Source organism: Lissotriton helveticus, chromosome 2_1 (assembly GCF_964261635.1).
Source record: "Lissotriton helveticus chromosome 2_1, aLisHel1.1, whole genome shotgun sequence".
Classification (NCBI taxonomy): Eukaryota; Metazoa; Chordata; class Amphibia; order Caudata; family Salamandridae; genus Lissotriton; species Lissotriton helveticus.
Window position 1 is genome coordinate 1,729,649,550 of NC_136059.1, and position 16,391 is coordinate 1,729,665,940.

General features: G+C 38.8%; 1 protein-coding gene across 2 annotated transcripts in view; it reads right to left on the reverse strand.

Moving 5' to 3' along the window:
- Positions 1-16,391, reverse strand: part of SLC44A1 (solute carrier family 44 member 1) — a 521,394-nt gene that overhangs the window by 78,948 nt on the left and 426,055 nt on the right. For both annotated transcript variants that reach the window (XM_078676674.1, XM_078676673.1), the window contains exons 6-7: positions 14,520-14,689; positions 9,379-9,468 (exon numbers count right to left, since the gene is read on the reverse strand). In XM_078676674.1, the coding sequence (XP_078532800.1) occupies positions 9,379-9,468; positions 14,520-14,689 (260 nt within the window). The remainder of the gene's footprint in view (positions 1-9,378; positions 9,469-14,519; positions 14,690-16,391) is intronic.

Sequence of the window (16,391 nt, forward strand, 5' to 3'; positions counted from 1 at the left end):
CCAGGCCGAGACATAAAAACAGGGCATCTGACTACTAAAAAAAAAATCCAACAACTGAGCTTTTTGTACCCTTCCATTCAAATACTTCCATGAAAAGCATAATAACAAACAGCTTTGTGAATTTAAACCAAATTTTAACGGTCTGATTTGCAACAGAAATATTAACCAAGGAGGAAGGCACTCCCACGTTTGTGGTGGAGTAGGGCCTGCTGCTTTGCCTCTGGATCTCTGACTACACCCTGGTGGTCATGAACTACCTGTGAGTGTCCTTCCCTTTTAATAACATTGCTTAAATAGTACTCCTATGCTAAAAGTGCTCGGTGAGTTTAGCACTGAGCTAGAAATAATTCCAATGGACTCTCTCTCTTTCACTGTAGCACTCAATGAAACCTTATTAAAACTTAACAGGCTTGTACAATTGCATAGGTGTATCGAACACCTAATTTGGCAGTGGAGAAACTTGGTTGTTAAACTTAATTTACCACTTTATCTTAAATGCTAAAAACGTGGGGTTCCTTGAACACCTTCATAGAAACGTTTTTGACCAGTCCCCACACAAAGGGACTATTATTAAACCACCTTCATATGCATTGCAGAGGTCACTTGCCTGATCTATTTTTTTGTTTTGTTTATACCTCTGGCTAATTTATTCACAGATGTTGCTTTAACACTTACCTGGTTGGTTAATTTTGACCTTCCCTGTAGGATTCTAAGGCCACGTAACCTGCCTTCGCATAAAGTTACCATGTCAAAAGCTAGGAACTCAAAGAAAAGAATGTAGCCCAGTTTAATTAGCCTCTTATACAGGAGTCAACACAAATGTAGACAATAATTCTATCGCTAGTGCTTCCATGTACCCTTTTCAATTTACTGAAGCTCTGCCTCATGTCTTATATAAGCTCCCTCCTTTTCAGGCAGGCTCAGAGATTCATTCCTTCACACATGTTAACAACCCAGGTTTGTCCCAAGATCTTGCCAAATTGAAACCAACTGTTAACTAGAAAGGGCCTTGCTATCTACAGAAGATCCAACAAAAATATTCTCTCACTATATAGTCAACAGAAATCTTATTATAGTACTCAAACTGCACCGCCAGACAACACCTCTCAGACTTTTTAGATTGGTTTCTGATATCTACCAATCCTCAGATTACAACCTTCTCAACATCGGTCAAAAGAAACGTGCAATGCCCTCTCTGGACTCTTTTGGAAAAGGTGGCAGGCATCTGGAATTGCCTGAAAACTTGGTCTTAAAGCCCGCAGGCTGGAAGTGGAAGGTGGTAGGGTCAGAGCACTAGTTGTATTCAACCTTTCAGCAGCCTTTGACATCACCACCTCCTGATGCACATATTGCATGATATTGGCTGCCATGGTAACCCAAATGGTGTCAATGAACCTTTACACATCTTATGTGAGCAAGCTAAAGTGAGAAACCTTCAAGGGGCCATACATTCACCTTTATTGTTCATGATGTACGTACCTGTGGCTGTACAATTAGACAAGCGTAATATATGAGCTAATACACTTGTTACTCTACAAGCTTTGGCCCCAAACTGACTACTGTTCCCGCCCAATGCCATTAGCCATGACCAAGGAAGTGACAAAAGTAGGCCCTTTCTGTTTGTCCACAATACCTCTTATTCAAAGCCAACTATAACACTTTATGACTCTAGTAAATGAGACCAATATGCTGTTAATATGATGGAAAAGCAATAAAAATTAGTTTAAAAAAGATTCTAGCCCAACTATTCCTAGACACTTTACATTTATTGTGGCTTTGAGATAAATTTGGAATATGTATAATGAACATTTGTAATCATATCTCACACAATTCACTCGGTCTTGTCTTCAAATTAGCCTACAGATGGAAGATGACAAATCAAGCAACATCTCAGCACAATTCAGAACACTTCCTTTTTGACTTTATTGAGGGCTTCCTGTGCTTTCCATCACCTCAATTGATGGTGGAGGACTTTACTGGGGTCTCATAGAACCTTTGTCTCTCTACAGCCTTTGAGCTACAGCAACAAGACCCCTTCCTGTTCTCCCAGGTCACTTGTATCCCAAGGGAAGTTCTCACTCCATTCTCTGGGAGCACAACTGCAGTGTGCTTCCATGCTCTAGGAGCCATTTGCCTGGATAGAGGCATGGGAGTGAAAAGGGTGTCTCTCCGTTGGTGGAACTCTGGTTCCAGGCATAGGCAGGAGGTGAGTTAATAGGGTGTTGCCCCTTCATGCAAGAATCCACGTCAAATTGTGCTGCGTGATCTAAAGGCACTGTACTTGACTATCTTGCCTCTAAACTCAACATACCTGTAGGCACCCACACAGCTCTGAGCACATTACTGGCTGGGCTGGAAATGTAAAAACGTCATAAAACATGCAAGCCAACATGCTTTTGTTGTGTAGACTAAATGCTGGAACAACCTTTCTTTGCACATCAATGTCCCTCTTTTGTTGATACAATTCAGGAAAGGTCCCAAATCACGCCTCTTTACAAGCTTCTTACAATCCTAGTCTGTAGTCTTGACCCCTCCCCACCTCACACCACTGTGATGCTGATCCCTCCTGCATTTATTTACTCCTACAGTCCTCAGTTCACATTGTAATGGACCTTCTGTATTCTCACATGTTGGCTCTGTAATCTGATGCTAAATTAGGCACTGCTACCAGAGTCAGATAATTTGCAGAAAATAAAGGACAGATGGTGCGAAGATGCTTACTTTGAAAATAAAAATGGTGATGGTTCTAAAATTAAAAACAGGTTTGTAAGTTGATGGAATATTGGACATGCTCACCAACTTGATAAGCGACCGATGGGATTGTGAATTGGCTTTCCTTTTTGAGCCAAAACTTTTGACTGACTTTTTAGCCCTGTTAAGTTGAACTCAAGAGGTGTCCATCCACATCTGGATTGTGCACAGAAAGTCTAGCAGCAGCGTCATTCGTGACTATAATATAAAATTAGGCGCTATCAGGATAAAACCTCTATACTAATGCACTGATATTGCAAATAGATGCATTAAAGCATTCCACATAGATACATATATGATTGCCATTGCATGGTGCAGACACCATGACTTTTGATTCAATAGTTTGTCTCTGTTGTGTCTTTAACACAGGATGGGAATCTTGGCACCCCAAAAAATATATAAATGTATTTTTGGCACAGTGAGAAGCCAATCTAAGTCCTGCCTTCACCATTTTGGGTAAAATGCTGACAGACATTGCTGACAAATGTTAAGTTGAATTTCATGCACAGAGGCCATACCCAAGAAGGAAAATGAATCGATGAAATTAGAGGAAACACAGAAATGTTGACATGGTGACAAGCATAGATAAAGAGGAACCCAACATATGGAAGCTGGAGTATTTGCATAGACTAGTGGGACTCTCCAGAGACTTGGGGAATACCAATGCTACCTGGAAAGTGCCTTTTTTAGACAAAACACTCTGCTGTCATAACTGAAACTGCAGCAGAATTGAAAATTAAATGCACAAGTACACGCATGCTGTGAATTAAAGACAAAGTATTCCCGACCAACAGAAGCGTCATCATCACTCGATATAACGAGGCCTGGGTGGAATTTCAATTACGTAAAGTAAAAGAGTAACGTGGAATTTGCGATAATAATGCAAATACGCCCAGATTCAGCAATTTTAAGTAATTTTGTGGGGATAAAATTCTACAGCAAGGACATATATAGCGACTGCAAGTGGCTGCTCGGACTGCGTTTATGCTCTGTTGCATTTAGTGCTATTTTCTTCACAACCATTTTGGACACCAGGGTACATTTTGTGCTAAGAAACTAGCTCTAAGAAACTAGTGCTTTGCGCTGGGAGCAAGTTGGGGGTGGTGAAGGGTAGATTCCACCCCAAGTGTACATTTAGCACGCACCAACTCGCAATTCATGTTCTGTTGCATTTAGAGCTATTTCTTTGCGCAAAAAGCATCCTCTCGTCCATTTTTGACATGAGGGGGCATTTTTGCTCTAAGGAAATAGCACTGAAAGCAGAATTGTTCCTCTTGAGAAATTCTGACTAATCTTGCTGAATTTTTGGGTAATTCTGCACAATTACGCTACATTAAATTATGCGAGTTACGCCCGGCCCTACAGATTACTCTTTGTAACCAAACATTTTATTTAACAAAAACATCTGTACAAAACAAAAATGCTTGATTTGTCCAGCAAATTTGGAGTCCTGAATTGATCTGTAAAAATCCACACTGGCATATTTAATATAAACTCATCCTCATTCAGTAAAAAACATGAAAAAAGTTCAAGGCTTCCATAAATTCCCACTAGCACCACAAACACTGGCCATGCCACCAGCCCATTCCTTTTGCCAACCACCCCTTAACATCTCTTCCACAAACTGCCCTAGGATCATTCAACCCCAAATCCCCTCAATGGTCCTTCCCACAAACCCAACACGTCAGATTTCAGCACTTTAATTCGTCCTATAAACCTTGTCAATACCTCAAATCGTCTCTTTGAGCCCTTCATTCAGAATCACCTTTGCATTTTTTATACAGCCATGGTGTAGATTTGCCTCTCTACTGGCCCCGCCCAGTGCTTACCTTGTTCTGCAGCTTCCCAAAGGCCATTCTAAAGCTCCCGCCCAGTGAACACACACGCTGCTAAATAAATATTACCACCTCCTACGTGTAATTTAGAAAAGACAGCGATCCTCCATTAAAAAAGAAGCTGTGTTGCACTTCTCCATTTCCAAATACCCATCTCCCTACCACACAAACATTTTGTGATACGGTCTTTCTCTGGCAAACCTAAACAGAATTTTCTGCAGCAACAGCCATATGTTCTGCCATGATTGTTTATTTTGTATCACAATGATGAGTATGGTTTTTAACAAAGACTGTGTCTACTGCATGGCATCATGTTCCCGGGAACCTATTTGCATTCTTAGGTTTTCCAAAACACTGCAATCCGGTTCTTACGACAAGTTAGTGCAATGGAGGAGAACTTGACAACAGCTTAGAGAATGTATTATTTTGTTAAATACATTTGCAGAAGTAGATACAGTGTTTTGGCAACAGGAAATGAAACTAAAACCCTACCAATGAGCATGCTTATCAACCTGAGCCCTCCTTGTATCCTGAATGCATCAGTTATACGAGCTCCTGCCTGGTCCGGCCTAACAGCACAGGCTGCTGACCAGAGCAGTGAAAAAATTTACAATGTCCCTAAGGTCAGGAATACCTGAAGGGGGTACACACCCACAATTGAATCCTCACTGTACTAATATGATTCATAGACACAGCCACCAGGTACCTCAAATAGCGTTTGCCTGAGTTACATCAAGTAAAATATATACCAATTTTCATGCAGCAATATGGAACACTCTAAACACACAAAAAAATTATTTTCAGTGACAGGTTAAAGACACTACAACACGAGCAAAGTTTTCTAGGAATTTTTTTTCATAGATTTATTACAATCAAGTTAAAACAATTTATGTAGTTTTAAAATACATCATATTTAAACACTTTTTATACAATTATTGCACAATACATTAAAAATGTTCATGAGAACACAAGTCGACGCAGCGTTTCAGTTAAAAAACCTTCCTCAGGACAATTTCTAAAGAGGAAACAGATAATTACTATACAATAATGGAACATATGCATATTGTCTAAACATTATTTATCTAATGATGTCACTGTCACGGATTGTATAAAAAAGAAAGAGTTGTTCCTATCATGAATTTTATCCAAGAAGAGTTGTCCATTCTATGGGCCACAGCTTCCAATTCCCACTGGACTGTATCACTAAGCATTCCTAAATTTTTATTACAGGTCAAACATTCCGAAATTAACAATTTCTAACACATGACGATATTTATATTTACATTGTAATTATGGTGAAACATACTTTGTACTGGTGGTTGTGTCAATCCTCACATGGACAAGTGGACAAGCTAGAGAGTTACTTGTGTATCATGGAATATTCAAAAGTTATATTAACTTTTATGGTCGTCATTCTATCTACGACAATTTGTATGCCAGGGATATCTTACCTCAAGATGCATATAACTATCGTACTTCAGATATTCATTCTGAGGTCTGTTACTTTAAAGACGAGAGGGGTATCCTGTTTTTTGGTCCACACTCAAACTACATACATCCCTATTGTTCCATGAGGGTATAGTAGTAGTTGATATTATCTATGGAGTACAACGAGATAGGGAAACAGAATACATTAAAAGCGACCCAACACCTTCTCATAATTTTATTACTTAAAGACTATTTGTGGGCACAGTATACCTTCTTATCAGGTCTGTCAATCTTTTACTGTGCCGGAGGGGCCACCGAATGGTATATGTACACTGAAAATAGAATATAAAAGAGACTATGATAACTATATAAATTGTATTTCTAAATATAAACAAATTGGCTATCTATGACTATTGTTTATAGCTCAACTCATGTTTATATTTTATTTTTTATTTCAAGTCCCTCTGTTGTATTTGATCATACAATCACCTGTGTCACTATGGCAGTTAGTCTCGTATAAAAGTTAATCTTCAATGCTAATGGTTCCAAAATATTCATTGTTGATTGTTCTATGTGTTCAGTATACCTAATGCTAAATATAAGAGAAAGAATACTCACCCTACAAATTAAACACTGTCACGTGTTAAGTTTTTATACTGAACACATCAAATACAACAGAGGGACTTGAAATAAAAAATAAAATAAAATATAAACATGAGTTGAGCCATAAACAATAGTCATAGATAGCCAATTTGTTTATATTTAGAAATACAATTTATATCATAAGTATGAATTTATCAATTTGCAGACACTGAGAACGTGGAGATTAAATTTAGCCGACGAAGCATATCTAGCACGCGGTTACAGCGACTTCTCAAGTAGTCCATTTGGTGAGTTCCACAAATTCCGGGACCGTTGCATACCTATTATCCAAACTAAATTATACATAACAGTTATCATAGTCTCTTTTATATTCTATTTTCAGTGTACATATACCATTCGGTGGCCCCTCCGGCACAGTAAAAGATTGACAGACCTGATAAGAAGGTATACTGTGCCCACAAATAGTCTTTAAGTAATAAAATTATGAGAAGGTGTTGGGTCACTTTTAATGTATTCTGTTTCCCTATCTCGTTGTACTCCATAGATAATATCAACTACTACTATACCCTCATGGAACAATAGGGATGTATGTAGTTTGAGTGTGGACCAAAAAACAGGATACCACTCTCGTCTTTAAAGTAACAGACCTCAGAATGAATATCTGAAGTACGATAGTTATATGCATCTTGAGGTAAGATATCCCTGGCATACAAATTGTCGTAGATAGAATGACGACCATAAAAGTTAATATAACTTTTGAATATTCCATGATACACAAGTAACTCTCTAGCTTGTCCACTTGTCCATGTGAGGATTGACACAACCACCAGTACAAAGTATGTTTCACCATAATTACAATGTAAATATAAATATCGTCATGTGTTAGAAATTGTTAATTTCGGAATGTTTGACCTGTAATAAAAATTTAGGAATGCTTAGTGATACAGTCCAGTGGGAATTGGAAACTGTGGCCCATAGAATGAACAACTCTTCTTGGATAAAATTCATGATAGGAACAACTCTTTCTTTTTTATACAATCCGTGACAGTGACATCATTAGATAAATAATGTTTAGACAATACGCATATGTTCCATTATTGTATAGTAATTATGTGTTTCCTTTTTAGAAATTGTCCTGAGGAAGGTTTTTTAACCGAAACGCTGCGTCGACTTGTGTTCTCATGAACATTTTTAATGTAGTGTGCAATAATTGTATAAAAAGTGTTTAAATATGATGTATTTTATAACTACATAAATTGTTTTAACTTGATTGTAATAAATCTATGAAAATTTTTTCCAAGAAAACTTTGCTCGTGTTGTAGTGTCTTTAACCTGTCACTGAAAATAATTGTTTTGTGTGTTTAGAGTGTTCCATATTGCTGCATGAAAATTGGTATATATTTTACTTGATGTAACTCAGGCAAACGCTATTTGAGGTACCTGGTGGCTGTGTCTATGAATCATATTAGTACAGTGAGGATTCAATTGTGGGTGTGTACCCCCTTCAGGTATTCCTGACCTTAGGGACATTGTAAATTTTTTCACTGCTTTCCCCTGGTCCCAGATCGTATCTCAGGGGGCCTCCTATACTTTCTTCGTGCTGACCAGAGCAGCCAGTAAGGAAACCAAGAGCGAGGTTTTGAGGGCTTCACTAGGCTAGAAGTTGAATTAGCCAAACCTTCAGCACCCTCTGTTGGGCTCACAACCTAACACAGTTTCCTTTGCCCTTTTTAAGAAACTAAGCATCTGAGGAAATAAGGTAGTTTCAGTACTCTCTCTTGCCTCCTTCGTTTCTTTCAGTTTGTGAACACACAGATAAATCTATGTAGTACGGAAAGGACACATGATAGGATTGGCTCTTGGCAATGTGGAGATGAGAAGAAAGCATTCCATTGACTCCTAGAGACATTCACTCATGCCTCCCTATCATCTCCTCAACATGACTAAGATCAGACGTATCTGATTTCTCTCACCATTACCCGCACTATAACTTCCAGACTTCCACTTCCTTCCAACTCCAACCAATACCTCCCCTGCTACATCCATTGCTGACAGTAAGTCAGCTGCCTAGGCCCGCTACTGAAAATTAAGTACTGCTCAGCCCAAAGTGGAACTGTTTTTATTGAAGACCACTCCACAGTGTCTTCTCAAATCCTCAGTTAAGGTGCCTCTTTTTCATCCTCTCCACTCTCCTCCTCAGCAACCTATAGCAACCTTAAAGGTAGAAAGCACAATACAAGTGAGCAAAATATTATTTTCATAAAGCGAAGCCCTTTCTGTGTAAGACAAAAGTGCGTACAATCTTTATTAGAGTGACGCATTATTTCTTGTTGCATATTACTGTATCCCTCAACATTCCATGTATACGGTAACTATGATACATACGAAAAGAAAACATGAACACTTCCTTATTCTCTTCTCCATTATCTTCAACTGGACTAGGCTTTTTCATGTTTTCGTTTTTGATGAATCATAGTTACCCAGTACGTGGTATTCCATGGCGTACTCTAATGCGGAACAAGAAACAAAGCCTCATCTGTATGTTCAAAGTAAACCATTATATTGTTCCACAAAAAGCTATGCTACAGCTGGGCAAGTGTTTTTATAGTTTTATCGATGAACAGAAGGCAGCCATCTTGTTCTGAACATTACTGAGAGATCTGGACAATGTAGTCCTTTTTTCTTTTAAATGTATTACACGATGCTAAAAGGGTAACGACACAGCTTGAAATACAGTAGATGTCACTAAGGTATTACTTACCAATTGATCCCAGTATGACCAAAATTGTTATGATCCAGACGAGGACTCTAGAAATATACCTGATTATTACCATCAAGATCATTGATAAAACTGCAAAGAAAAATAAAAGAAGAAAAAGGTTCAGCGCCAGTAGAAGAGGCACACAAAGTGAGCACACTTGTATCATGGTCTAGAGCATTCAACAACCCCATTCTAAAGATTACTAGCCTTCACTGCGTAGGATATGCATTTACATGATAATGAATGATTTGGGCATTAAAAACAGAGTAAACGAAGAAATACTTTGGTGACAAATCCAGCTGATCAATAACAAACTTTCTATAGTTGATAGAGCTACCAGTACAATGGAGTTTGGACTAATAATGAACTCTTTTGGTAAAATTCGTATTTACAATTTTGGCCTAATGACAATGTGTTATACTGGTGTATAATGAAGTTTACTGGTTTCAATTGCTATTGGTTTTGAAGTAGAACATGTTCTCCTAGTTTCATCATCACTTATTTTTTATTTGCCTGAAAACTTGTAGGCCACAGGAGGGTCCAGGGAAAACCATGTGTAATGGGTCAACTTGAATAAGTACCGGGGCAGATATTCCTTTCTCAAGCTATATATATGTACAGTAAAATCTGGATATTATTGGTCCACTTTGAATCCCAACTAGAAATTCTGGTTTGTACAGGACACAAAGCAATCTTTAAGGTCCATTCATCAGTGATGTGAACAGGCCATATGCGCCAGCTAGGGCATTCATATATAACCTCACAGAACTTTGGGACGTTCTCATATTCAGAAGGAAAGGGGATTTGGCATTCTCAGTTCAGGCCTAGCGAGTTTGGAACAATTTGCAGTTGAATCCCAGGGTGAATGAACAGCATTTGCCGATATGAAAGGAAAGAAACAGAAAACTTGCCAATCCGAAGTGTAACATTCTCTAGTTGGCAGTGTTGACCTGTTATGGGTGTTTTTTTCCAAATAAATTGATGTCTTGGAGTTAAGAACCTCTATTCCAACAAAACATAAGAAAGAACTTTAGCAGAGAACTGATCCAAAAATGTAGTGTTCGAACAGTTAGAGGAAGTTTTAAAATCTGTTTAATGATCTTGCCCCAAATACTGGGTTGTGCAAGTCACAGGATGGCATTGGTCACATTGAGCTCTACGTGGTGGGATTTGGCTGTGTATCGCCCACCTCCAGGAGTATGTGCAACACACCCTGATGTAACTGTCCAAAAGCAGAGAGCCCTAGACTGGAATCCTTCAATGGTGGATGCAGAAAGGCAGTACATCGGCAAACTGCTGGGCCAGCTCTACTAATTAAGAGCCAGTGCAGAAACCGTGCCTAAAGGGGGAACTAGCAATTCAGCGTTTATTGTGACTTTACACTGTTAAGTTATGATTCACTTTAAGGGGAGGTAACCAAAGCCACTTACTGGAACTTAGCCTGTGTGATGCACGTGCTGGTAAATGTATATAAACGTATAGCTCCAAAACAAGGAATCGCTAGTTTTAAGCAACCACCAAAAATGTCTAATTCCAGTATGAATATTAAAGCACAATACAGAGCGAGACAGTGAACGGGTTAGTTGATAAGTTTACTTTTAGATCAGGCGACTCTATAAAGGGTGACAAATACCTGTAATGTTGACATTTCGTTGCAGCACACCATTAATGCATCCCTTCTAAACACCTGCTACCCCAAAATGAGATCTCTTTGAAGAACAGGCAGTGCGTACAAACACAAATACTAAAACCATCAAAGTATTTGTATTATCTTCTGTATAAGTGCACCGATTAGGTACCGAACTCAGGGGGTTAAGGTGGTGACAGAGTAGGACTGGCAAACTGATTCTAGCTCACCCATCGATGGCAGCAATTAATCACACTCCTCTGAATGGACACGTGCATCAGCTTTCGCAGAAGATTTCCTTCTATTTTTCTACTTGAAAGGAAATTATTTATTTGTATTATAAACAGTTCCGTCCCAATCATTGGCTCTTCAGACCAATCATATTTTTTAGCAGTTAATGATTTTCTACAAAGATTAGTGCAGACCACCTCCAATCATGGATTCCTATGCTTCGGAGCGTTGTTTGGGGAACATGGACCCTGTTCATACAGATCAGATAAGTGGGACATTCATAAGAGGCTCCTTCGTAGGATGCCTGCATCAGATTAAAGTCATGGACCGACTACTGATGAGATGTGTGGTGTACCCTGGTGCCAACTACAGATAGTCAAGCGCGAGTTTGTACTGGGTGCAGAAGGATCAAGCTACTGAATGAAGTTCAGTAACTCTAAAGTTCCCGACTTGGTAATTGCCTGTCCTATTCCCCAGGCGCTAGACCTATAAGATTATCATAACAACTCTCCGGCACATTATACCACTTGGTCTATAAACCACATGTACCCAATTTCTAAATTTCCTTTGCTGGGGAAGACAGGCCGTGCCTCAGGTGCCCTATGTTGCTTGATTCCAAATCAGTACGATGAAAGCATTTCTTAGGGGCCGACATTCAAGTGTAAGAAGGATCCATGCTGCTAGAATATGGACCAAAGTAAGCAGCCTGGAGTCTGGAATCAAGATGTGGCTACAACCACCACTTCTTTCAGGTATTGCAGAACTTCCGTTCGAGGCAGCTATACTTCTACAACGAAGGCCTGTTATCAAAGATCCTTTTCGATCGATTTGGTACACGTGAATCTCAGTTGAACATGTAGCGCTGTCTAAGTGCTTGTAAACTCTGGCTGAGATTAAGAAGAGATCACAAGGAAAGATTGATTTTCTGTAACTCAAGTTAATATAAATGACCATATAGGTTTTCATGTGCTCCCTGTACGTTTATGAATGTGATTAGCCCAGGGTGCTCCCTGTATTGCAATCAGAGAGGATTTTGAAGAGTGGTTGAGGTGTTAGAAAGGTGACATCAGGTGTTGCTCATGGTAGGTAAACCTGCCCTACCATATAAAGTTAATCCTTGCAGCATTAGTATGTCTGAATGAATAGTCTGAAAATATATTTCCCCCTAACAGAGTGCAATAAGTCCATAACTCATTCTTTGACACTGCCTGTAGAAGATTTGTGGTCCATTTGCAAGGTTCTCCATTAGGCTTTAGCATTATGATTGCTCAGGCCTACACAAGGGATCAGCTACTTTTTGAGCTAATTTCTTTCAAATTTGTGCCATTTTATATAGTGTAACCCTGCAGCCTGAATCACATGCAGGAGCTTTTGCAGACAAACAGAAAGACCTTCATTCAGCATAGTTTGATACACATGGGAACTGTTATTTTGAAATCCGGACGGCATGTGTTTCGCAGTAGAAAGAGCCAGTTGTAGCATAGTCCCATGGGTAATAAAGCAAGGAATCGCATGGTCTGGTTCTGAAATAACTAGGCAGTGGATTAATTACGCAATTTAATTTGAAAACTAATGGGGGCTGAAGAAAGGAAATGTAAAATGTTACTCACCTGTAACCATGGGTTTGAGCTTATTCTAATGTGGATTCACAAAATGTGCACTCTCTTGCCATCCAGTGTTGGGTCCACCATATTACATCTTTTCTAAAAATTATTACGTTAAAGCGTCAGGCATGACAAAACATAGGAAATTATGTAATGGAGTTGAAAATTGTTAAACAACCACAAGTACTCCCTAATCTATGGTGCCCCTGTTTTTAATGATTTTTAACCATATTACATATGTACAAGGAGAAGATTTAACAATTTATCCGGTCCCTCAGCTGATACTGGAGTGCTCTAATGAATGTAATTGGACTCTGGATGTTATTGTCATTTTCAGGATTATCCCAGATTTTTGGGAGAAAAGAACTTCAACACAAACAAGAGCATGGACTATTTCAGCTATGGGTTTGAAGAATAGCTGTTTATGGAATTAAGATAATACTATGGTGAAAGTGTTTTGTTTAGGTTTCAATATTTGTTTAAGTTAACTTTTTGGTGATCATTTACTCCAGGATTAACCAAGATGTTCTGTGAACTTGTCAACTGTTTGTAGACTACCGAAAGATTAACTGAGCCTGAGGAGGCCATCGTTTTTTTTAAAAATCAATAGTGTTGTTTCTGATGAGGAAACGGAGTCTGAGGCGCCCGCTAAAGGGGAACAGGAGAGTTTTGCCCAATGAAGAATCCGACTCAATTGACAGAGAATGTGCTAATGTTAGGATAAACATACTTGTTAGTTTCCTTTTAGTTCTGGAAATGACAAAAACTGGGAACGTCTATAGGATGGAGGTTTGGGGGAGGTGGTGTAAACACAGAATCAAAGGGGTGCAGGATGAAATAGATTTGTTCAGTAGAACAGAAAAATGTCAAGGGATACAGTTTGTTTGATGGTTTCGAACACTAACTTTTTAAAATTATATCAGTGAACGTATGCTCAGTGGATAATGTGTTTTTTTTTGTCAGGGCTGCAGCCCTCTTTATAAGGATTCAGATGGACCAAACTATTCTGGATTAGACACTTTCAACTACTGAAGTTCTCTCTATAGAAAACTGAAACCTAGAGCAGTAATTGCATTGAATAAAATGATTGAACAGTTAATTTACAAAATCGGTCATGGAAGTTGAGATTGGTCTTCTGGGATGCATCTAATGACTGGGGAGCAAGACACACTTAGTTGACAGGACAGAAATCATGATTCCAGAGCCTCAATTAACTTGTATGTATGTATGTATGTATGTATGTATGTATGGGGTCCGCAGCATGGAAGAACTTTACCATTCTATTGCTTGAGGGGTGCACAGGGGTAAAAACCTACTCCTGGATTACAATTAAATTCACATACGCGTTTCACAGTGGAACACCACCACTATACATCTGAAACCAGTGTTGCACAATTAATAAATTATAGATCTTAAATAAACTCCTGGTAGTGCAATTCTAGAATTGTGGCTAAGAAAAAGCTTGTGAAAGATGTCTGTTTTCATAGGTTCAATGCCAAGTATATGCTGCCATTTCCCCAATACAAACATTCCTTTATTAGTAGGCCAACAACAATCTAAAAACATGTTTCTGATGGTTCCAGTTACTACTGCCTTTGTATGTACTGTGGTTAAAAGCATATTAACAGTCTCCTAATGCAGTTCTAAGCGATAAACTAAGAATCAGAAAATACCATTACCTAGCGAAAACAAGCAAAGTCCCACAATAATTTCTTTGCTGGTCATTACTCCACTAATCAGCCTGTGAAGGACACTATTGTCACTGACAAAAGTGATCAGGGCTTCTGCAAACTTGGCATAGCAGGAAATGTTCACAGGAGCACAGCGATGGAAGAATGGGATAGGTGCACTGGTGACACAAGAAAAAAAAAACAAAATCAGAAAAAAAATTACTCTGGTGTAGTATAAAATGCCACATCAAAGACACACAGATGAAAGGCGGAGAGGGTGGGGTGGGGGCGTGCTCCACATGCTTAACAACAGTGCACTGGTGCTATGCAGTCGAGTTTGGACTGATCCTACCGCCCAGAGGCAATACTTCACTTTTGGTCTCTATCCCATTTTTATATATAAAAGCCAGAGATCTGGTGTTGCACTGAACATCTTGGAAAATGGATTTCAATGTTTAATGATTCAGGACAAACTCACATTAGTTAGTAAAAAAAAAAAAGAATAATTTTCACTTCAACATTCTGGTGCATTTGGAGACTGCTTTAGAAAGAGAAGCCAGAGTGTGTATTGATAGTGTTGGCAATTAGGTGCTGCTGAGGTGTGTGTGTGCAGTAAAGTTCTTGTGTACATTTTGGGAAGGAGTTTACTGCATGTGGCAGTTGTGAGATGCCTAGGCATTTCCAAACTGCAAACAAGAGAACTTCTATTTTTGAAAGACATGCCTTACCTTAATCGGGTCACGCTTCCAGGCCCATTTAGAGCACCTTGGTAAGGGCTAAATTATCCAAAAATTAAATGTTTAACATTTCAGGCCCTGGTAAGGGCTAAAATGTTCAATAATTACATTTTTAACATTTCAGGCATTATATAGCTCTTTATCAGTTATGCATCAGTTCACAGATATCCCAATGAATGGCTATCACTAGCAGAATGCTGGTGGTAATGTTGAGCAAAAATCTGTGAAAAAAGGTACAATACAGTATGTGAAGTTTTTGCACCCATTATATCATACCATCAGTGTTTAATATGAGCTGGCGGTTGCAGGTGGGGCAGAGAGGCCCTTGTGTTTGAGGACCAGCGGGAAAAGACAGAAAAACAGTGACAAAGGAAGAAAGCAAAAGCTTAGTAAAGGAGCAGGGAGTGTCTTGTGGTGGATTAAAGAGGCATGATGTGGAATCAGAATACCCTCGCTCGGTATTCTGTGCCAGTGTCAGCCAAGTGCATATGAGCAAAACTTTGGGTCCGACACACTGTTTTTACAAATTAAGCACTGCAACCATTTACAAATCTTTATGCCGAAACTAGAAATCCTATGGCAACAGCACACTTACTTGAGGTGGATTGGAGATATTTATGACTACATTTATTTTTTCCACATTTTAGATCATTGCAGGAAAGAGAATCGGTTCCTACACATTCTGAGCATTTGTTTTCTGACTTTTAAGAGTAAAAGGATTCTAACATCTTTAACAACGTTCTAATGCTTTTTAGTGTGATGAATTCTGAACTACGGATTCTACTTTTATTCTTTATGACTTCAAACATATCTCTTTCATGTGAAAGAGCAAGACACCAATGATTTAAGTGATGATTTTGTCACCATGTATTATAAGAAATAGAAGTCCCTCTGCTGTATATTAAAAGAAAATTTCAAGTTATCTCGGAGTACAATGTCCATATAAAGGGAACTTGGTCTTCAGATCATTCCTTTATATAGTCACCGAACATCTTGAGGATTTGTAATAGCTTTATAATGTATGGCAGAGGGCACCCGATACCAGATATAATTGTAATGTAACATTCTTATTGCAGCCTAGTAGTGATGTCAAAACTAGCCTGCAATAAGAATATCACTTGAGGATTATTCCACAATGAAAAAG